Source organism: Dromiciops gliroides, chromosome 2 (assembly GCF_019393635.1).
Source record: "Dromiciops gliroides isolate mDroGli1 chromosome 2, mDroGli1.pri, whole genome shotgun sequence".
In the NCBI taxonomy this organism is placed as follows: Eukaryota; Metazoa; Chordata; class Mammalia; order Microbiotheria; family Microbiotheriidae; genus Dromiciops; species Dromiciops gliroides.
In genome coordinates, this window is record NC_057862.1 from 71365592 (window position 1) to 71389705 (window position 24114).

Below are 24114 nucleotides of genomic sequence, written 5' to 3' on the forward strand. Positions count from 1 at the left end.
TTGCCGTGTGAAGAAAGAGGTATGTGTGTAGGAGTAGAGAATTTATCAGGCTCATGAACAGCTTTTCTAAGGCAAGGAATTCCCAAAAAGGATTAAATGGGCTCACTATACAGCAAAGTCCTATCTCTGGTCCAAAAAGCCTAACTGAGGGCTAGGGAAGCAGATGCAAGAATACTAAGATATCCTTGATATAGCCAAATCTTTAGTAGAGAATTTTCAATGAATCAAAAAGCATTTATTAAGCCCTTTGCACCATTACAATAATAATGACTTGAAGGGGCAGCTAGGTGGCGCAGTGGTTAAAACACCGGCCCTGGATTCAGGAGTACCTGAGTTCAAATCTGACCTCAGACACTTGACACTTACTAGCTGTGTGACCCTGGGCAAGTCACTTAACCCCCATTGCCTGCAAAAAATAATAATAATGACTTGGGTTAGCTTGGTATAATGGATGGAGAACTAGTCCTGGAGACAGAAAGAACTGGGTTAAAGGTGGGTTTTTTTTTGGGGGGGGGGGTTGCTGGGGCAATGAGGGTTAAGTGACTTGCCCAGGGTCACACAGCTAGTAAGTGTCAAGTGTCTGAGGCTGGATTTGAACTCAGGTGCTCCTGAATCCAGGGCCAGTGCTTTTATCCACTGTGCCACCTCGCTTCCCCCAGGTTCAAGTTTTAATTCTGATACATACTGAGTGTGTTACTCTGAGTAAGTCATTTAACCAGATAACTCTGTAAGACCATAACTTAAAGCAAATAAGCTTCTGATTTGCATGGATAAAGGGATTTCCACACCAGAGGGTTCCAAACACTGGTCAAATCACAAATCTAGACAAAAAATAACTTGCATGTATAATTATAATTCTTTAAGGTTCCTCACAACAATCCTGAGAGATAAAGAGTAGAAGTATGACCCACATTTTTCAGATGAGGAAACAGAAGAAGTTGACCAACTTTCCCAAAAGTCACAAGTGGTCAAGAGTCTGCATAGGGGTCAGCTAGGTGGCTCAATGGATAAAGCACCAGCCCTGGATTCAGGAGGACCTGAGTTCAAATCCAGCCTCAGACACTTGACACTTACTAGCTGTGTGACCCTGGGCAAGTCACTTAACCCTCACTGCCCCACAATAAACAAACAAACAAACAAATAAATAATTAAAATATAAAAAACAAACAAAAACAAAGAGTCTGCCTTGAAAATATGAACTCAGGCTTTCTGACCCTAAAGCCGGAGCACTGCTACCCCTACTCAATTGAATTCTGAAGTAAATCCCTGGTAGAGAAAAGTCAGTCAGGGGAAAGGAAGATGATTAGCCCATGTACACACCCCCTCCCTCAAAAAAAAGAGACCTGGTTCTCTGTAGTTTTGTGCTTAGTATAAGTAATAACCCATAAGGACCTTTGTCATTTGCAAACTTTGCCATTTACCTATTATTTCATACCTGTCTTCTTCCCTAAGCTCTATTTCCCCCTGGGATGTGCTGTCTGGGGACCCATTTTGACGTTATTCTGGTATATGGTAATGGGTAGGTAGTAAGAAGCAGTGTTGGTTCCTTCTCTCTGTAGGCTCCAACTTGGAGCCCCACAACACTCCATCCAAGATACAACTGTTAGAAGTTCTTCCTTATATTAAGCCAAAATCTGCCTCCTGGAACCCCCGTCCTTGATTCTAGCTCTCTCTGCTCGAAGAGGATTCTTCCACAAGTCAGTCACTTAACATATACTTATTAAATACCTAAAACAATAGATCAATTGGCACATTGTAGTCAATTAATAAATACTCATTAATTGATGATTGATTGATTAACTGATTAGGTGGCAGGACCTTATGACTGTTCAACTAGGACTAGCTAAGGGTACTAGTTCCTTCTAGTAGTCCTCATTATAATGCAGTTTTGAGACCCTACTTGACTATCTTATTTATAGTACTTTGGATGAGCTTTAGTCTGTCCATGATGCTTTTAATATTTGGCATCTGGAACAGGACACACTATTCCAGATGGGAGATGACCTTGGCAGAGTTCAGTGGGATTGCTGCTTTCAATTTCACCTCCCATGCTAAGTTTTCCGAGATAATCAGATACTTAACATAGGCACAAGGAAAAGTACTTCAGTAGATTTGTGAGTACAAAAAAAGAACCAGGCCAGCTGGCCATTTACACCCCAGGTTTAAAAGAGCTCCTGTTCAGTGGTGTGCTGGTAAAGGTTTAACAACCACCTTCCCAGGGGAAAAGATACACAAAGCGCACTTTTAAGTTTAATTTGCATTATTAATATTTTATCTATCACTTACTTAAGTTTAGACAATCAACAAATGATACATCAAGCCATAGTTTGTAACATTTGCTGATTTCTGAGGTATAAATGCTCACACTGAACATTTAACAATTGGCTCTTCCTAGTTGTTCCAGTGAGCTCCAACATGTCCATTCCCCTATCATGCTTAAAACTATATCACTCTTTAGGCAATGAGCATCAAAATTGCCCCCTTGGCTGCCTACCTCTAGGTCAGGAGTTCTTGACCCTGTGTGTGCACAAGCTGTGCGAATGTGTGTGTGTGTGTGTGTGTGTGTGTGTGTGTGTGTGTGTGATGGACTTCTTTGACAGTCCGGTAACATCTATATTATAAATTGATAGGTTTTGGCATTTTCACTAACAATATTATATAGACTTTTGCAATGTCTGTTATATTCTGTGTGTTTGTTAGCCTCTTTAATTTGTTCTGCACTTAATATGACTTTAATGTGTTCTGAACTTAAAAAAAATAAAGTCTATGGACCCTTTCTCAGAATAAGGTTTTTAAGTGAATAAAATACATAGGATTTTAAAGGGAACCATTCATATTGACATAGCTATCAATATTTTTTTAAAGTCCATGGACCCCAGGTTAAGTATACCTGCTCTTGTCCCTGACATAATCTTCTCTTGCATTGGCTTGCCCCATTTCTTTTTCTTTTATTTTTATTCATTTTTTTGCAGGGCAATGAGGGTTAAGTGACTTGCCCAGGGTCACACAGCTCGTAAGTGTCAAGTGTCTGAGGCTGGATTTGAACTCAGGTCCTCCTGAATCCAGGGCCAGTGCTTTATCCACTGCTCCACCTAGCTGCTTCTGGCTTGCCCCATTTCTAACAATGCCTCTTGCCACTGGCCCCCAGACACCATTTGTTTACTTGGTTTACTGACTATTTTCTAATACAGACAACACTTCTCACTATAGGTTTCCTTGATTAACTACTGCTTGGATATAGGAAACTTGTCTTGTAAATGAAACCATACGTGTTCTTAATTCATCAAAGTTGATTTAAGACATGGAAAATGTCAGCTTCCTCTGGCCTTAACCAGGTAGAAGAGGACATACTCATTGTTTCTGTAAGCCTCCTGGTAAAAGGGAGAGTTAGCTTCATTAGAAATCATTATTTTTACCCTGGCATTTTCCTAATGGAATCAATCATTCCTTTGTTGAGATGCAATGAGAAGGGAAGCTTCTTGAATCATTTTTACCACCATGCACCTAGTGCCTGGCACACAGTAGGTATTTAATAAGTATATGTTGAAGGGCAGCTAGGTGGCACAGTGGATAGAACACCAGTCCTGGAATCAGGAGGACCTGAGTTCAAATCCAGCCTCAGACACTTAACACTTACTAGCTGTGTGATCCTGGGTGAGTCACTTAACCCCAAATGCCTCACCAAAAAAAAAAATTATATGTTGAGTAGATGAAATGAATAACTGAAACTAATGAAGGAAGATGGAATACATTATTGTGAAGGAATAAATTAAACAGTAGGTAAGGCTAATGGTAAAATAATAGATCAACTAGCACACTGTAGTCAATTAATAAATGCTCATTAATTGACTGATTGATTAATTGGTTTTCAGTTAGGTGGCAGGACCTTATGACTGTTCAAGCAATGGAAATGTTTTCATGCAGGTGCTTTAAATTCACGGAGCAGAAAAAAAGCACAGCTCTTCATTTCTTAAATATACTTAAATTCCATCTGAAGACAGTGATAAAATCTGACCTCATGAAAAGACCTATAGGGACAGGCAATCAAATATTCGTTTTGTAAAGTCTCTCCTCCATCTTGCCAGGTAATGGAATACAAGTCACTTGTCCTTTCTGTATTTCAGATCTCCCGTCTCCAAAATAGAGTTTGCTATAATGGCCCATGTCATCCAGCGACCTTCCTCACTGGGGATATGACAAAGTCAACATCAAAAGGACTTTGGAGATGGTCTAGTCTATAGGCACAGTTATTACCCTCGTTTATCATCCTTTCTAAGCAGCTAACAGAACTACCAGACCTACTTCCTTCTGACAATTACAACTGCTAACACAGGCCTTCTGATGGGAAGATTCCAACCACATGGATATTTTTAGTTTTTGTGAACAGCAATCACTGTAAATTTTTCCAGGAACCAGACATCTAGAATTAGTCCATTACAAGTAATTACGTGCAATTATGTAGAAATTAGGTTTGTTTTCCACCAGCAAAGCTGCAGGACTGAGAGTGCATATCATAAAGTAATGGGATTAATTTGACAAATAGCAGCCCTCAAATCCTGACAGTGTTTAGTGATCCAGCAATAACAGTGTTGCTTTGCCAGGAAGGGGAAATCATGATACTTCTAGAAGAAAAACCACTGGACTAGGTCACTTGGCCGGTACTGAGTCCATTGTCTGAACACAACATCCATCTAGAACAAGACACTAAATTCATCCTACCAACCTTACTTTTAAACAGATCTTCACAAAGCACATCCAGATGCACAGTCTCATCTGATATTTCCTCTTCATCTCTGGTCAGATGGGGCATAAGAACTTATGCCCATTTTATAGATGAGAAAAGCAAGGCAAGACTTGGAAGCATTAAAAGACATCATCAAGGTCACAGTGCTAAGGTAGTGTAAACTGATCTTTAAGTGTTAGTAGAAAGTAGAAAATCACTGAAGTGAAACTGTTGGTGACATGGAAGCAAGCATGAATGTCCAAAACATGCAAATACTTCTAGGAGTAGTTATCTGGGACCTTCTTTCTCTGGAGCCATGATTCTCAAAGTATGGTCAGAGGACCTTTGGGGGGTCTCTAAGACCCTTTCAAGGAGTCTAAGAGATTAAATTTATTTTCATGATAATATAGACATTTTAATTTCTCTAAAATTTTTTTTAATTTATGGGATAAAACAAGTATTTCCATAACATAGTATAATAATGATAATGATAATAATAACAACAATAATAAAGATGATTGCACATGAAACTGCAAATCTATTATGTACAATTTTCTATTCTTTTTATTTATTTATTTATTTTTGTTTTTTTGTTTTTGGTGAGGCAATTGGGGTTAAGTGACTTGCCCAGGGTCACACAGCTAGTAATTGTTATGTGTCTGAGGCTGGATTTGAACTCAGGTCCTCCTGAATCCAGGGCTGGTGCTCTATCCACTGCGCCACCTAGCTGCCCCTATTCTTTTTAAATATATAATAAAAATATAATGTAAATTTCTTTTTCCCTTCCCTCCCCCTACCCTAGAGATGGCTACCATTAAACACAAACATGTATATAATTTGACACATACTTCTATGCATCAGTTCCTTCTCTGGATGCAGATAGCATCTTGCTTCATAGGTCCTTTGTAGTTAATTTGGGTATTTATGATAGTCAAAAGAACTTATTTGCTCAAAGTTGTTCTTGAAGTAATTTACATTTCTAATAGGTAAACATCAATGGATATAATCAACATCAACAAAAGCTCTTAGAGTAGAGGGTTCTCTTTAATTTTTAAGTGTATAAAGGGATCCTGAGACCAAAACTGAGAACTTATGCTCTTAGGGATGAAGATAATGAAGTAGATGTAAAGAAGCATTAGACTTAAGGTCCTTGAGGGAAGGGACTATCTTTTGCCTTCTTTTGTATAGCTTAATACATAGTATTAAAGCCTGGCACATAGTAGGCACTTAATGTTTATTGATTGATTGATAGAAATATGTATATGTGTGTGTCAGCCTACATTTCATTATCCTAAAAGATGCATAGAATCTGGATGTGAGCATATGCTTCCCGAAGTTGCTAATTGGGGCAATGGGCAGCTAGGTGATGCAGTGGATAGAGTGCTGGGCCTGGAGTCAGGAAGACTAATTTTCTTGAGTTCAAATCCAGATCAGACACTGGCTGTGTGACCCTGGGGGAATCACTTAACCCTGTTTGCCTCAGTTTCCCAATGTAAAATGAGCCAGAGAAGGAAATGACAAACCATGCCAGTATCTTTGCTAAGAAAACACCAAATGGAGTCATGAAGAGTTGGACATGACTGAAATGACTAAACAATGAAAAAATTGGGACAAATGTGGACAGTGGAAAGAATATGGGACTGATTCAAACATTGCTTCTGACACTTTTTGGTTGGATATCCTTAGGCAAGTATCTGAGTCTCAGTGTCCTCATCTGTAATAATATTACTTGTGCCACCTATCTCACAGGGTTGTTGAGAGGATCAAATGAGATAAAGTATTTCTTTGCAAACCTTTAGGCTTGTACTATTGTATATAAATACAAGATACTACTAGTAACCTGTATGATCTCGGGCAAACTATTGAAATTAAGACAGACTAGATAGTTTCCACAGTTTCTTTCCAGCCCTAAATTCTGTGTACTCACCAAAATGTTTTAACTGGTGAGAGGCAGCAGAGCATGGTAGATAGAAAACTGGCCTCAGAGTCAGGAAAACCCAGATTCATGTCCCACTTTTGAAACATACTGGCTGCCTGATCCTGAGCAATTCACTTAATCTCTAAGTGTCCCAGATAACTTGCTAACCCCATAAATTACAGAGTAGGTATTGTATCCCAACGTATTGGGAGAGGAACACTTAAATTCAAATCTCAACTCAGAACCTTAGCAGTGTGATCCTGGATAAATTATTTAACTTCTATCTGCCTTAGTTTCCTCATCTATAAAATGGGGATAATTTTAGCCCCTATATCCCAGGGCTGTTGTAAGGATAAAATGAAATAATATTTGTAACATGTAATATTTGGAAACCTTCAAGCTCTATATAAAGGCTAGTTATTATTTCTTTTTATCATACTGGAAAAATTGCAGGTCTGATAAATTTTGTTAGAAATATTTTTATCATTTTATATAATCATTACTATATTTTTATATAAATAAATGGAAGCTGTTATTGCATTTTGTTGAAATTAACATTGTATTGAAATAGCCTGCATTGTTAATAACTTTACTACATGGAATGTAGCATGAATAAAGCCACTTTGAAAAGTCTCATTGTGAGTTACTCATCCTTTGTTAATTGGTCAATATTGGGCTTGGCTACTCATGGGGCAAAGAAGCCCACAGTAGTTCCTTTCTGTCTTTTTCTCATTAGGAATATAGCTTTTCTAAACTCATTTCTGTGCTAAACCTGATGTCCTAGTCAGAAGTATGCCAATATGTCAACTTAAAGACCTTTAGGCAAACCTTAGTTAAAATCTGGCCTCAGATATTTACCATCTGTGTGACTCTGGGGAAGCCATTTGGGCTCTCTTTGCCACAGTCTCTTCCTCATCCATCAAATGGGGATAATAACAGCACCCTTCTCCCAGGGTTGTTGTGGGGATTCAATGAGATAATATTCTTAAAGTGCTTAGTACTGTGCTTGGTAAATAGTGAATGCTATAGAAATGTTAGCAGTCTCTTCCTCTTCCTCCTCCTCCTCCCTCCCCCACCCCCCAACAACCACTACCACCATTGCTAGGTTTCTAAGCCTTCTTTAGCACACACTTTTAGGGAAAACAGCACAGTGGCCTTAAGATAGTCATTAGTGATGAAGCCTTTTTTTTTTTCACCCCATTAATAGAAATTCATTGTGCATCATTCTCCATTGGTGCAATGTGTTCCCAGACCTCAGCAGTTTAACAAAACAGTCAGGCATACAAATTAAGGCAATATTCATGGCATGAGTGAAATAGTAATAGATCTAAAAACTCAAACTAAAACAAAACAAAACAAACAAAAAACATACGGGAACACCTTCCACAATCATGCTGCTCTACGGTTCACATTTCCGCTTTCCTTTTTTTCTCTAAGCACTATGTGGCTCTTATAAATAAACACTAGTTTTCAAGTACCCACAGTAGAGGAAGTCCTTTTCCCTCCCCTCCTTTCCCTTCCCTTCCCTTCTTCTCTCTCCCCTCCCCTCCCCTCCCCTCTCCTTTCCTTTCCTTTCCTGTCTAACTAAATACATTTTCAGCATGGACAAAAAGATGATAGACTCTCCCGGGGTTATTGGCTGGAGTTGCTCTCTTCTTATCCCTTCAGCCCAAGTGCTCTGCCTTTCTTGGTATATAAAAAAACTTACCTGTGGTTTGGTTTCTTCCTCATCCTTGTAATAAAACAGCTGGTCCCCACGTAACACAAACCAGCGTTGTTGCCAGTTCTTCATTATACTTCTCTGTTTCTTTAGCCAGCCCGACTTCAGTGCCCGATCCGACAGGTTGGGGGAAGCTGGCCTGGCAGGAGGTCCACTTTGCTCTCCCATCACTAGACTTTTTGACCGGGCTAGAAAACAAGAACACATACACATGCATAAGATGAGGAGGGCTTATTATTTCCAAAGATCTGCTTCATTCAGGCCACACCCATTTTGTCAAGTCTGTCCCAGGAGAGAGACCCATTTTTACCAAAGATAAGCTATACTTTCCAATTAATCTTATATTTTGCTGTCTTGGCATAGGATGGAGTGGTTTGAAGACTGAGATGGTGGAGCACAAGCTATTGAACAAAAATGGCATTTTAGCCCAGTCCTAGCAATGGGCAGACTGTGTTGTGTTTGTTATCTGAGGACCAATACATCTACCATCAATGAGGCTCATCACCAGCCTGAAGGGTTTTTCACTTGGTGCCCATGAACTTGCTTTTTGTTTTTTTGTTTTGTCGGGCAATGAGGGTTTAGTGACTTGCCCGGTGTCACACAGCTAGTAAGTGTCAAATGTCTGAGGCCGCATTTGAACTCAGGTCCTCCTGAATCCAGGGCTGGTGCTTTATCTACTGTGCCACTTTATCCACTGAGTAACTTGTTTTCTTCAAAAATATTTTCATAACTATTTCAATGTAATTGTTTTACTTTGTCACCCTATGCCTTTTCTTTTCTGGAATTAAGACATTATTCTGACAAGGCTTCCATAGGTTTCATTAGATGGTCTAAGGAGTCCATGATACACAAAAATAGGTTAAGAACGCCCTGTGAGATACAGGACAGGTAAGTTTTGATTCAGGACAGAAAGAAGAAGCCAAGGCTCAGTACTTCATATGGCCTCAGCAGCCAAAATGGAAGTAGGGGTGGTTAGAGGATCATGAGGATATAGTATCTAGTAAGAGGGGTCTGGGGTGGTGAGAGGTAGTAGAGAGGTGCCGAGAACCCTTGAGTTGCTTTGATAAGACTCTAAAATGAACCTGGAAGTAAATGATTAGGCATAAAACACAGGAGAAATTTGTTCTTTCTAAACATGTTAAAACCATATTCCCTTCAACTTGATGTTCTTTGTCCTTCATTCTCAAAGTTGACCATGACATCAGGTGATGTCACGGCTTGCACTAAATTGGATTTAAGTGAGGTAGGGATGTGCAAAGGCCACAACCTCACCCTCTTCTCCAGAGCCATCTGGGTCCAGTGGCAAGATATACATCAAAATGACTGGAGACAGCTGAGGATGTTTAAGGCAATTGGGGTTAAGTGACTTGACCAGGGTCAAACAGCTAGTAAGTGTCTGAGGTAAGATTTGAACTCAAATCCTCCCAACTTCAGCACCAGTGTTCTATTAACTGTGCTACCTTGCTGCCCTTTCCCTTCAACTATCATCCTTCTGACAGACATAGCTGAAACCACCCAAGCTTGGAAAATTTTGTGTAGTGTTCACTTCTCTTTGTGTCCTAGACATGTACAGATTCTTCCCTAGGTTTGGGGTGTAGGAGTGGCACTGCTAAGCCTTACAGTTTTGGTTAGAAGCGTTTCATTTCTGTTTTCCAGTTAGGGTCACATCTGTATGTGGTAACCAAATCAATCACGTGAATGGAGTCAGGGCTTAGTGAGGGAGGAGGCTAAAAGGGTTATCAGATAAACTGAGGCTTGAGTCCTTATTAATAGTCCCTAAAAGGGTTAACAGAGAAACTGAGGTTTGTGTTCTTATGGTAACCAAGAGAGTTTGTCCCTATTACTATCAACAGAGACAGTAACTAGGGACTATTAACCATTAATAGCCATCAATATTCCTAGATGACAGGACACCTAGAAACCAGATCTTAAGTAAAGAGATATCATAAACACAGAGACCCTCTGGGTCTGACAAGTTTAAGCCTATCTTTAGGAACATGCGCAGAAAAGGCCAAATGCGTCCATGACATGTAAACCCTAAAAACACACCTCCAGGGAAAAAGGTACCTGCCTTGGGGGTTGTCTTAGGACCCCAGGGAGTCCAAATTAGGATAAGACCTCCCATGAACCTCCCACAAGGAGGAGATTAAGATAATGAGGATATAATTTACTTTTTCTCATTGTAAATATAACAATTTTTCTCTCCCTATTTGAGACGCCTCTCTCCTGAAGTGATTCTCCCTGTGGTCAGCACAGTCTTTCAGTAAAACTTGGGAAACTGGATCACTGAATCTTGTAATTCTTTGGGACACCTCACGATCAATTTGATCAATTAAACCCACCCCCAACATCATTTTCATCTTAAAATTGGACATTGTCAGATCAGCTGGGCCATTGTTGGTCATTCTATTCACTAAGTGAATTTTTTTTGCGGGGCAATGGGGGTTAAGTGACTTGCCCAGGGTCACACAGCTAGTAAGTGTCAAGTGTCTGAGGCTGGATTTGAACTCAGGTACTCCTGAATCCAGGGCCAGTGAGTGCTTTATCCACTGTGCCACCTAGCCGCCCCGCACTAAGTGATTTTTTAAGATGACTTCTCAAAAGTCTTCATGGATGGATTCTTTTGCTCTGCACAGAAATGCCTTTCATAATAGTAGTACATCTTTCTGGTTATGAATTTCCTGTCTTCACCTAGGTCTTTGAAAATGTCTCCTGTGGCTACGACCTTAGTTCTCCTTTCTTTTCCTTCCCCTCCTTCTCCATTCATGTCCTGTGGCCTCCAAATATACTGTAGCAAGTCCTTAACAACAGCGATTCACTCTTAGGCCTAGTTTTTTTCTTTTTCTTTCTGACCTAAACAGAAACTACTTTACCTTATAGACAGTGAGGATTACATGGGTTTAAACTATTTACAGATAAGGCAAACACAAGTACCTTGCATAGATACAGAGGCCAGCCTTGTTTAGCTTAAACCATCCATTGGCCTCAATATCTCTGTCAACTCTTTTTCTTCAAGGTCCTTTTCCATTCTCTATCTCCCTTCCCCCTTCCCCCCAAACCCCAACCTTAGTTTGAGTTGAACTTCTTTCATTTATGTGACACTTTGCACTTCATTATTTCACTGGATTCCTCAAATATAAGTATTTCCCTTTTGTTCCCCATCCTCAGCTGAACCAAATTCTCCTATTCTCCCACTTAACCTGAATTCATTGGACTCCCGTCTCTTTCTTGAACTTAATAGTCTCTAAATGAATGAACCAATGAATGAAGAAACCTTTTTTAAGTATTTTTGTGCCCTGGGCACTGTGACATAGGTGGCAGGTACAAATACAAAAGCTCTCAAGGAGTTTACTGTCAAATGGGGGAAACAATACAATAAGGGAGTGGTGGCCAGGGAAGGGTGTTACAGTTTGCAAAGTAGAATCATAGGAGAGAGTTTTACCATGTCATTTCCAGGAGAAAGATCAGTTGATGGATTAATCAGCATTTATTCAGCACTTCCTATGTTCCACACACCTCACAAAAAATCCCCAAGTGCTCTCCTTGTTACTCAGATCTCTTCTCCTTGACACATCATTACAATTTTCTCCAGATTCCAGGGCTCCTAATACTGCAATACTTTTCCATTAATTCCACATACTCTATTGATACTCTGACCCTTCTGGCCCATGCCTCCAACCTGGTTTGAACTGAACTTAGAATATTTATGTGATATTTTTATATATATATATATATATATATATATATATATATATATATATATATATATATATATACACACATATATACACACATATATATATACACACACACATACATACACACACATATAAATATATCACCACACACACACTTATTACACTTATATGTAAAGCTTTGCACTTTTCAATGTACTTTCCAGGTCATTATTTCACTGAATTCCTCCAATATGTTTGTTTTTCAAGTCTTGAGTGAAATGTGAGCCTCAGTAGCCCTAAGAGAATGAAGAAATGCAGGCTCAGGAGGAGACAAATTCATCTCTTGAGTGGGATGGGGCTGCACTTAACAACGGCATCTATATTAATGAAGGGCCTTCTGAAAGGCCCTTCCTTTAGCCTGGCAGGCCCATCAAAGCACATACAAGCTCATTTGGGCCCTAAAATAGCAAACCCTGAGCAGCAGTTGACCAAGACAGATCCTGATCAGCTTCCTCTCAACATCCCCCGGTCTGAGCTCTGGGGAATGGGCCTCAGGGCTGTTCTTATTTCCGTGTTAGCCCTTCCTCCAGCAACTTTGAAAGCCCCATGCCTCTGGCCCATGCACTGGTGCCTCCCACAATAAGTCCAATCCAAACAACCTTAATGCTTGTTGAAATGTTGTTAAAACCTTTTCTCTCCCTCTAGAGCTGCATCTCATGGGAGGAAAGAGCAGCTGAGCCAGTCCACCTGAATTTCTGTCTCAATAGTGGGGAGTGTGTTGGAGTTCCCAAAAGGGAGTCAACAGGAACAAGGGGAGAAGCCCCAAAGTTGTCTTCTGCAGCCATTTCCTTCTTACTCTATCTTGGCCACCCTGCTCTGGGACGGCCTAATCAGTACCACCCTGTTGTGGGGGCTTTCTGTATATAAAACCCTTGGGGAACAGGGAGAAGGGGCAGTGAGGGCCAAGTCTCCTCAGAAGCAGCCCTGTGACTTGGTATCCCAGGAACCCAGTCTGCCTGCTTCAAAGAGTCTGTCCCAAGCTGGGAATAATCTGTTTCTTACCCTGCCTCTTAGTTCCTAGCACATAGTAGACATTTATTTGACTAAGTGACCACATAATACCTTTTGGGGTTTACTATGCAGGAAAAGCAAAATTTAACCAGGGGGCATGCAAAAACGCTATAATTATATGTATTCCTATAGGAAGGGAGGAAAACAAGCATTTATTACATGCTAATTACTGTGCTAACAACTTTGTAAATATTACTTCATTTGATTTTCACAATAACCCTGGGAGGTAGGTGCTATTATTATCTTTATTTTATAGTTGAAGAAACTGAGGCAAAAAAAAGGTTAAGTGACTTGCCTAGGGTCACACAGCTAGTTTCTGAGGCTGGATTAAGACATTAGGTCTTCCTGACTCCAGGCCCAGCTGTCAATAGTGTGGCAGTATAATCCAATCAGAGGGTGAGCCAAAGAAATGTGAGCAAATTAATGTAAAAACCACCATAGTAAAGAAGTGGCAGGATAGATAGGGGGCTAGCCTTGGAGCCAGGAAGACTTAGATACAAATTCTATTAATTCATATTCCAAACTCCTTGCATGTTGGACTTTTTTCATTCTTCAGTGCCTAGCACAGTAAGGGAAGGCTGTGCAAAAAGTCACCAGCCTCACTCTCTCCTCCAGAGCCTTCTGAGTCCAGTGGCAGGTAGATATCAGGATGACTGTAGATGGCCCTGGATGTTTAAGGCAATTAGGGTGAAGTGACTTGCCCAGGGTCACACAGCTAGTAAGTGTCTGAGATGAGATTGGAACTCAGGTCCTCCTGACCTCAAGGCCAGTGCTCTATCCTGCCCTAAAGGGCCCTAGGTCTAGATTCTAGAAGAGTGAGAGTAGACAACCCTTCTACCCTAGCTGCTGATACAGATGTTTATTGACTGAATGAGTCAGGCACTTAAATTGTTGACTTAGTTGAACAACCAAGGCCTGCCTCAGATGCTGAAATGCAATAGTTTAGAACGCTGGCCCTGTGCTGCAATCCTGATTCTGTCAATTCCTAGCCCCACAATCCCAAGCTTTTTTTGCCTTAGTTAACCTCTCTGGATCTTAGTTTCCTCATTTATAAAACAGAAAATCACATCAACCCAATTCAATAGCTGCAGAATATTTAAAAAAAAGCCAGATTGTGAAGAATCCTGCCAAGTGTTATATAGCAAAAACACATTTTTCCCTCTTACAATTTCTAGAACCACATAGTTGGCTATTAATTGCTTCCTAGTTAATTGTCTGTCTCTAAGGTCCCTTCCATCTCTAAGATCCTGTAGTCTTGAACAAGACTTCTTCCAGAATGGTGGATTGTCTGATGATTGAGTATTAACTCCACTGATTTTGAATAGGAACAGACCTCAGCGGGCTTCTAGTTCTATCTATTAGATTAATGGGAGAGCAACTGTAGTTTCAGAGAGGTGAAATGTCCAATAATTTTATATATCTATATGTCTATATAGCTATAGATATAAACATGGACATAGACCTATATTTGTGTGATTAGATATATATAAAACATCATATATGATATCACCATCATCACAAGCATTTATATAGTGCTTTTTAGTAATACAAAGCACTTTATATAAGTTATCTTTTTTGATGCTTACAAGCCTGTGTTAAGGGCTAAAATTCTAGCTAAACTGTCTAAAATATCTAATGAGTGGTCGCCAATAAATTATAAACTTTAGCAAGAGTTAGACTTTTAAGCATTTATTAAGGAGAATAAGAATTTGGTAAAGAGAGAGAAAAAGGCCTAGATTTCTATCTATTAAAGGGAGAGCACATTTCTAGCTCCCTTCTCCGCCAGAGTCCAGAGGAAAGAGGCCCGAGACTCTGCGCCAGTCTCTTCCTTCCTCCTCCCACTAGTCCGCGTCACTTCCTGATACCAAAGACAAGACTCCTGGTCTTGCCCTCAAAGACCTTCGCTTCATGGGCAGAACTCTTCTACAGTTAGTATCCAGCAGGTGGCGTTATTCCAATCGTTACAGTCCCCCCTGTTGTTCCTCAAGAAGCAAAATGTTTCCTTGACGGAACAGTAAAAAGAATATAATAACTATTGATAACTAATAATATGTGAACAACAATATAGAAAAGGAAGAGAGGAAAGTTTTGTCCAGAGGGGCGATTTTTTTTTGTCCTCATGAACTGACGCTTTGACATTAGTCTTGCAAAGGGAGGGCCTCTGCAGAGAATACATATTACAGATGGTGTATATTATAACAGAAAGAGAAAAAAAAAAACAAAAACAAAAACAACAAATCAAAACTGTTCATTTAAAGTCTCTGAAAGTCTTTTCTTAGATGTCCTCTAGGTGTAGTCGTGGAATGGAAGTCTTTTCAGGGGTTGATGTGTGGATACTGGTAATCAGCCAGGAAATTTCCTACAAAATTGAGCTTAACACAACTTTAAAATAGCTTTGTCAATAATCAAATCAAACAATGAAAGTTCTCAAAAACATGTCTAAGGGAATTCAGAATCTTAGTTGTTACACATGAAACATATAATAAAACAAAATTGAAACATTCTTTAAAATTATAATATTACTATAGTCCCCCCCTTATGGAGGGTAATTGAGAAGACAATTGCTGCGATATTAATTATTAAAAATAATTTTTTATCTTTGTTTCATCACTTTTTGCATCATCTGCCTAATTATCCTCATGCCATTATGAGAAATTAAAAAATCTAATATAATTGGTAACAGATGTCAAGGCCAAATTCAACACTGTATTTATCATGACACCTGAGATAATTATGGGGGTTACCATAAAAGAACAGAGAAATGATGGGATATGAGCATTCCCACACTTGAGCAGTATGTACTGCCCATACAGTATGCCAGGCTTAAAAGAGGTGGATGGAATATATGTCCATGCCACCGAACATATTGGAAGAAACTGAGTCAGACTTAATCAGATGCATGGGATTGAGATGTCCATGGCATCAGGCATATAGGAGGGAGCATAGAAGCCAGGTGTAGAAGTGAGATGGGTGGGATCAATACTTCCAGCCATCTGTACAATATTGTGGGGAAAAATAAAATAAAATATTAAACCAAGAGAATCCAACCTCAACATTTGTCAAAAGCCGTTCCCTTGGCCATACCTTGACTTCATGCATGTCTCCCCTCATGTGTATTCCTCTTGTGATTGGATGGCATCTTGGCCAACTGGCATCTGATAACTCAGAATAAAGGCAATTAATGTCTTAAATGATAAGTTCCCATAATCCAAGTCTCATATGTATTTAAAAATTGAGGATAATAAATGATTGCAAAAAATGTGAATACATCTTGACTCAGAACACAATATATAATTATGCAACAATTTCAAATAATACCCCTTTTTTAAAAACTTAGTATACAATTACTTTTGTGAAAAATCTGAATATATTTAAATACAAGTTAAAGCATAACAGAATCTCAATCTGTTAAGGGCTAAAATTCTAGCTAAACTGTCTAAAATATCTAATGAGTGGTCGCCAATAAATTATAAACTTTAGCAAGAGTTAGACTTTTAAGCATTTATTAAGGAGAATAAGAATTTGGTAAAGAGAGAGAAAAAGGCCTAGATTTCTATCTATTAAAGGGAGAGCACATTTCTAGCTCCCTTCTCCGCCAGAGTCCAGAGGAAAGAGGCCCGAGACTCCGCGCCAGTCTCTTCCTTCCTCCTCCCACTAGTCCGCGTCACTTCCTGATACCAAAGACAAGACTCCTGGTCTTGCCCTCAAAGACCTTCGCTTCATGGGCAGAACTCTTCTACAGTTAGTATCCAGCAGGTGGCGTTATTCCAATCGTTACACCTGGGAGATAGGTGCTATTTGGGGGGGGGGGGAGCGGGGCAATGAGGGTTAAGTGACTTGCCCAGGGTCACACAACTAGTAAGTGTCAAGTGTCTGAGGCTGGATTTGAACTCAGGTCCTCCTGAATCCAGGGCTGGTGCTTTATCCACTGTGCCACCTACCTGCCCTGATAGGTGCAATTATTAACCTTATTTTACGCATGAGGAAACTGAGGCACATAAGTGGCTTGGTCTGCATTACACAGCTAGGAAGTGCCTGAGTAGGAGTTTAATTAAGTTGGTAGGAGTGTGTTGGAGTCCCCCAAAGGGAGTCAACAGTAATAAGGAGAGAAGCCCCAAAGCTTTTTTCTGCAATTGTTCCTTCCTTGCTTTACCCTGGCCACCCTGTTTGGGGCCTGCCTTTATGGAGGCCTAATCAGTGCCACCCTGTTGTGGGATTTTTCTGTATATATACCCCTTGGGGAACAGGGAGAAGGGGCAGTGGGGGTCAATTCTCTCCAGAAACTGCCCTGTGACCTGGTCTCCCAGGAACCCAGTCTGCCTGCTTCAAAGAGTCTGTCCCAAGCTGGGAATGATCTATTTCTTACCCTGCCTCTTAGTGCCTAGTGTATAGTAGTGCTTGGTGCATAGTAGACATTTAAATATTGGTTATTTGACTGAGTGACCATGTAATGCCTCTTGGGGTTACTATGCAGGAAAAGTAAAATCGAATCAGACTGGTGGGATTTTAACTAAGTTATAAATAGTAGAACAGGGGATTCCATTTCAGGTCCCCTGATTCCTAATTTGCTCTTTCCATTTCAGCACACTGCCTCTCCATATACTTGATACCTCCTCCCTTCCTTCTCTCTGATCTCTACTAGACTTTTCAAGACGTGTGCTGTCCTTAACTATCCTCTCCTTGATTCCTGGGCTTAACTCTCCCCTGCCCACCTGGATAGTTAACTTTTCCAAAGTGTATCTTCGGGCGCCACCCAACAGAATACCAGGGACTTTAGTGTCCAGTGCCCAGAAGTGATTAAATGGTGTTGTTTTCCTCACGTTTTAAGGAGGGGAGAACTGAGGGGGATCTTGAGATTTCCTGAAACATGGAATCAATAACTCCACTAACATGGGGCTCCTTACACAGATCGCCCGAACCTGATAATATTTTAAGAGGTGCCAGAGACCATTGATCTGTAGATATGGATTGGGGGTGGGGGAGAAATCACGGCACTGGAGGTCCAGTGACATCCTGTCCTCAGCTAGCAGAAGCCTTTAGGCAAGAGACCAGGGATGTTCTCTGAACTGTATATTAAGAGCAAGTACAAACAACAGTATTATGAGAATCAGTGGCCCTTGAGGACACTGAGCTGGCCCTTGGGGCCAGGTAGGTTGGGGGGGTGAGGGGGAGAAAGCCTATAGCATCCTCTAGCACCGGCAGCTGTTTCCATTGTGTCTGAGAGGAGAATTGACTAACTCAAAACAGTTCCTGTAGCAGAACCACAGAACCATAGCAGTTCAGAGTGGGAAGAGAGTATGTGCTCATATCTTCCAAATTGATTTAACATTTACAAAATGGATCAAATAGGCATTACTTATGAAAGAAATGAGCTCCATGAAGGAAAGGAAAACTACTGTCACTGTTATTATTTATTAATAAACATTTTTCCTGTCCTAAGCACATCCTCTTAATCAATTATTTCACTTCTGTAAATATTTAAACAAAGGACTCATATCAAGCTTCATCTATATCCGAAAATTTGAAAGCTGATACTTTGAGGATGATTTTTGGTAAAAGCAAAAGGAGCCTGAGGCTCAGCCTGAATGTCTTCAGGACAGGAGGGCATGATTTTCTAGAGCAACAGGACTTTGCCTCAGGGTACTGACATCCACAGGGGGCACTTCTTTCTCACTGAAGCCTATTCCCATCCCTATGCTTTGTGATCATCTGATCAAGGATTTGGGGATTTAAGCAACCTTAGAAGGACACTTTTTTCCAAACCTCTCATTTCAAAGATGAGGGTTTTAAAGTTCAGAAAGCACAAGTGCCCAAGGTCACAGAGGTAGAGTACTAAGCAGCAGAGCCATAATTTGGAGCCAGATCCTCAAATTCCAAACCCTCTGCCAGGCCAAATTATAGCTGGTTATCCTTGCTGGTCCTGAATACCTTCACAGATAAGCCAACTGTCCCCATTACAATCCCCACACTCCCACTCTTGATTTGGTTTTGACTCAGGTGAGATAGACACAGATAGATAGATAGATAGATAGATAGATAGATAGATAGATAGATAGATAGATAGATGATAGATGGATGGATGGATGGATGGATAGATAGATAGATAGATTAGATAGATAGATAGATAGATAGATGATAGATAGATGATAGATAGATAGATGATAGATAGATGATAGATAGATAGATAGATAGATGATAGATAGATAGATGATAGATAGAAAGATAGATAGATAGATGATAGATAGATGATAGATAGATGATAGATAGATGATAGATAGATGATAGATAGATAGATAGATAGATAGATAGATAGATAGATAGATAGATAGATGATAGATGGATGGATGGATGGATGAACAGATGGGTGAATGGCTAGATAGATAGTTTAATAGATGAAGCATTTATTGAGTGCTTACTATGTGCCAAGCACTGTGTTGAGTGCTGAGGATACAAAAATAAGCAAGAAAGACAATCCCTTCCCTCAAGGAACTTGCATTCTAAAAAAGTGGAAGAAAAAACATAAAGGAGTACTGGAAAGTGGGGGTGATGGATGGTAAGGTACAGTGAGGAGAGGTGGAGAAGAGATTGTAGGAAGTGACACGGAGCCCCAATTCCCAACAAGAAAAGGAAAAGGTGTTACTAGGTGACAAGTGAATACAGTAATGTAGCCTTGGGGTTCAAAAGACTTGAGTTTGATTCTGCCTCAGATACATAGTATCTGTGTGGCTGTGGGCAAGTCATTAACTTTTGTGAGCCTCAGTTTTTCTGTTTGTAAATGGGCACAATAATAGCACCAACCTAAAAGGACAAAATGAGCAAATGTAAAGTGCTTTTCCAACATCAAAACGCTATATAAATACTCACTATGATTATTAACTCAGTTAATAGACACATAGGCCAGGCCATTCTGCCCTAGGATGATTCTCCCATGTATTTCCTGGCAGTGAGGCACAGAAGCGTCTCAAGCTAGGGCCAATTGGGGTGAATAACAGGATGGGGCCTGTCCCTTAAAGGACCCCTTTCAACTCAATACAAGGGTGAATGTTTTGCATCTAGGAGATGCCTCTTTCCCAGACTCAAGGTGGTCAGAGCTTCTTGTTTTTATTTGGGCACTTGAACTGACACCCAGGGAAGCTGCTTGACCTATGCTTAAGGCCTAGTGGACACTGGGCAGGAGGAGAAGGGCTGAGCAGTGATTTCCTGTGGGGATTCCCTTACAACTCCTCTTGGATCTTGATGTATTCTATAATACTAACTTCTCAGCTGTTGTATAGGTGCTATGGTGGGCCTGGCTTCTCTTGAAAAGTGTGGATCTTACCATCTCAGACCACCCAGTGGAAGGCAAAGGAAGGCCCTGCTTCCTACTGGGTCTGAGTGTGTGAGACCAGCAATCCATGAACAAAGATGGAAGAATCATCCTCAGTGATGCTAAAAGCAGAGGAGTTATAAAGAGAAAGAAAGGAGGCAGATCCCCTGTAGGGTACAGAGAAGGCCCGGGCTGAAGATTGTCATTCCTTCAAACTTTCCACCCACTCCTTCCTTGGCAAATGGGTGGTGATTCAGGGAGTCAGTGAGGAAGGAGATGTATTCACTGACTATGATCAGTCAAGAAGGTTGGCATGCTTCTGTAAGGGGTTTTGCAGAGTATAAAGTGCCATATAAGTCTCAGTTATCATTATTTCCCTTGAATTTCATTTTGACTTGATTTCTCCTGGATAAAAATACTGGGGAGAAGCACGATGTTGGTTAGATAATTCTGAACCCATAGGAATTTCTCAGGGCCCTGGGCCCTCTTAAAGAAGGCTAAAAGAGTAAGACATAGTCTGTAAAAGAATAAAGATGTTAAATCTCTGACCTCAAGGAAGAATCCAAGCCCCCAAAGAAATAAAGAAAATCAGTACATTTGGGAAGGGTAAAGACATATCTTACATGTGTATGCATATACATATGTACACGCACTTTACGTACATGAACATGTATATGTATATACATGTACACATATATACACAAGGAGCTATGTGTATATGTTTATGTATTATATGTATGTGTATATACACACACATACACAGACATAGGCATATATACATTCATAGATATGCATATGCACATACACATACACATGTACACATAGATATGTATATGTGTGTACACAGCACAGTTCATGTGCGCACACAAACACACATACATGTAACACACACGTTTGTGTGCATGAATGTACGCACACGCATATACATACATGTGCGCATACATGTATATACACACACATACAGATATCATATAGACATATCCCTCAGAGAGTTTGTCCAGGGGCCAGCACTCACCACACAGATTGGTGTAGTCTCATATTGTTGCTAAGGCAACTCTCAATTCCTTGTGTCAGTAGAGGTCAGGGTACTCTAAGGGTTTATAGACATAATGCTGATTTATGTCCTTATTTCCATTTAAGGAAACAAGAGGCTTTGGTTGCTCAGAGGGAAAGAAATTAAGCAGGGTGATGTGCCTGGAAAACCAGTTCCTATCCAATAGGCCAGAAATAGAGATTGAGATGTTGGTGATCCCAGAGGGATGGGTTCTGTGAGTAAAGGGCCTGTGATTATTAGGAGGGAGTTCATAATATATCAAAGTGTTACTGGGTAATTTGAATATTAATAATACCAAATATACAGAATCAACACCAGTGATAGAGCAGCCATAGAGAAGCAATATGGTAAATTGGATAAAGTTGGCATCTGGAATCTGGCATCAGGAAGACCTAGAGTCAGACTGTGCCCTGGTGCCCTGGAAAGTCGACTAAGACTATAAGTTACAGAACAGTTGCTGCCCTGCGTTGTTAGAGGGAGTCCACTCACTCAAAGGAATTTTCTGCATCAGGGCAATCAGAGATACAGACACCATCCTCATATTGCCTTTTAATTACATAGCTATAAAGTGCTTTAACTATTGCCATCACCTCCTAATTGACTCTCTTGCCTTAAATCTTCTCCCTCCCCCATCCACCCTCCACCTGACTGCCACATTTATGTTCCTAAACACGGGACACATCATTTTGGTCTCACATTAAGAGCTGCCAGTGGATCCCTATTACCTCTAGGATGAAATACAGACTCATCTATTCAACACTGAAAGCCCTTCACAGCCTAATGCCAACTCACCTTAGCGGACTGCTCTCTTGTGTCCTCTCACACTCCCGACATTCAACGAAACTGCCCCAACGTTCATCTCCAGTCTCCATGCCTTCATAAATCTGTCCCCTTCTTTATAAATGCTCTTCCTCCTTCTCTCTGTCTTTTAGAATTCCTAGCCTCCTTTTAGGCTCAGCCTAAAAAAAAGTGTTATCTCCTCTATGAGACCCTTCTTGAAACTTTTGATTGTTATTCCCTCCACCCAGATTTGGGGCAGCTAGGTGGCTCAGTGGATAGAGTGCCAAACATGGAGTCAGGAAGACTTCTCTTCCTCAGTTTAAATCAAGCCTCAAACACTTACAGCTGTATGACCCTGGACAAGTCATTTAACCCTGTTTGTCTCAGTTTCCTCATGTGTAAAATGATCTGAAGAAGGAAATGGCAAACCACTCCAGTAATTCTGCCAAGAAAAATCCAAAGGGGGTCACAAAGAGACATAACTGAAGGACAACACTCTGATATCATTTTGTATTTACTTTGACTATATATTATTTTCCCTTCCCCTAATCTCTGTAATGAATGCTCCTTGAGACCAGGGACTGTTTTTATTGTTTTCTTTTTATCTTAGCATTGCATCCAGCACATAGTAGGTGCTTGATAAATGACTATTGCATTAATATATGAATGCTTTCCCAAACATTATTTCATTTGAGTATCATAACAATCCCATGAGGAAAAAGGTTTTGAGTGGACATATCGAAAAAGTGAGCTACAAAGATCTTAAAAGGTTAATCTAAGGAAGCATCTTGGTGGCACAGTGGATAGAGGGCCAGGCCTGGAGTCAGGAAAACTCATCTTCCTGAGTTCAAATCTGGCCTCAGACAGTTACTAGCTGTGTGATCCTGGGCAAGTCATTTCACCATTTGCCTCAGTTTCCTCATCTATAAAAAGAGTTGGAGAAGGAAATGGCAAACCACCCCAGTATCTTTGCCAAGAGAACCCCAAATGGGGTCACGAAGAATGGGATATGACTGAAAATGGATGAATAACCATCACCACCATCCCAAGTCAGACATGACTGAAAACGACTGAACGGCAACCACCACCACCAATTAATAAGTAGTGGAACTAAGACTAGATTCCCTAAGTGTGTGACCATGGGGAGATCCCTTGCTTTCTTTCTTTCTTTTTTTTTTTTTTTGCGGGGCAATGGGGGTTAAGTGACTTGCCCAGGGTCACACAGCTAGTAAGTGTCAAGTGTCTGAGGCCGGATTTGAACTCAGGTACTCCTGAATCCAGGGCCGGTGCTTTATCCACTGAGCCACCTAGCCGCCCCTGATCCCTTGCTTTCTTAATCCTAATGTCTGAAATATGACAGCATCATTGTGAGAATAAAAAGCCTAAAAGGGTCAGATAGATGTCAGTTATTCATCCTCATTACATCATACTTCCCCTAGACTCACCTAACATACCAAGTGTTTAATTTTCCTCTTACTCCCCATCAGAATATGAAGGTTTGGGCAGGGGTCTGTTGTTCAGGGCAAGGAGACAGCAACATGTGGCAGTAGTACTTCTGATGAGTGGGTATTCATTCTGGAATGCTTTTGCCTCTGAATCACCACCCCCATGGACTTGGAGTCAGAAGACCCGATTCTCAAAGTCTGGCTCTGTTAATGGTTACCTATGCAGCCTGGGGGAAGGGGAGGGGAAGGCATGATATCAGATGGCCTTTTAAGGGACATCCTAGCTGTAAACCCATGCTCCTATGGTCCTAACCCAGTCCTCCTTACACTGATATTCCCCCCCACCCCAAAAAGGAACATGCATGACATCTCATCATGGAAATCGCTCTAAGCATTCAGAGCTGTGAAAAGTACAGGTCA

The 24114-nt window shown here is 40.6% G+C and overlaps 1 protein-coding gene across 3 annotated transcripts in view; it reads right to left on the bottom strand.

Moving 5' to 3' along the window:
• Positions 1-24114, bottom strand: part of ARHGAP22 (Rho GTPase activating protein 22) — a 406983-nt gene that overhangs the window by 295406 nt on the left and 87463 nt on the right. For all 3 annotated transcript variants that reach the window (XM_043980595.1, XM_043980594.1, XM_043980593.1), the window contains exon 2: positions 8350-8549. In XM_043980595.1, coding sequence (XP_043836530.1) covers positions 8350-8549 — 200 coding nt within the window. The remainder of the gene's footprint in view (positions 1-8349; positions 8550-24114) is intronic.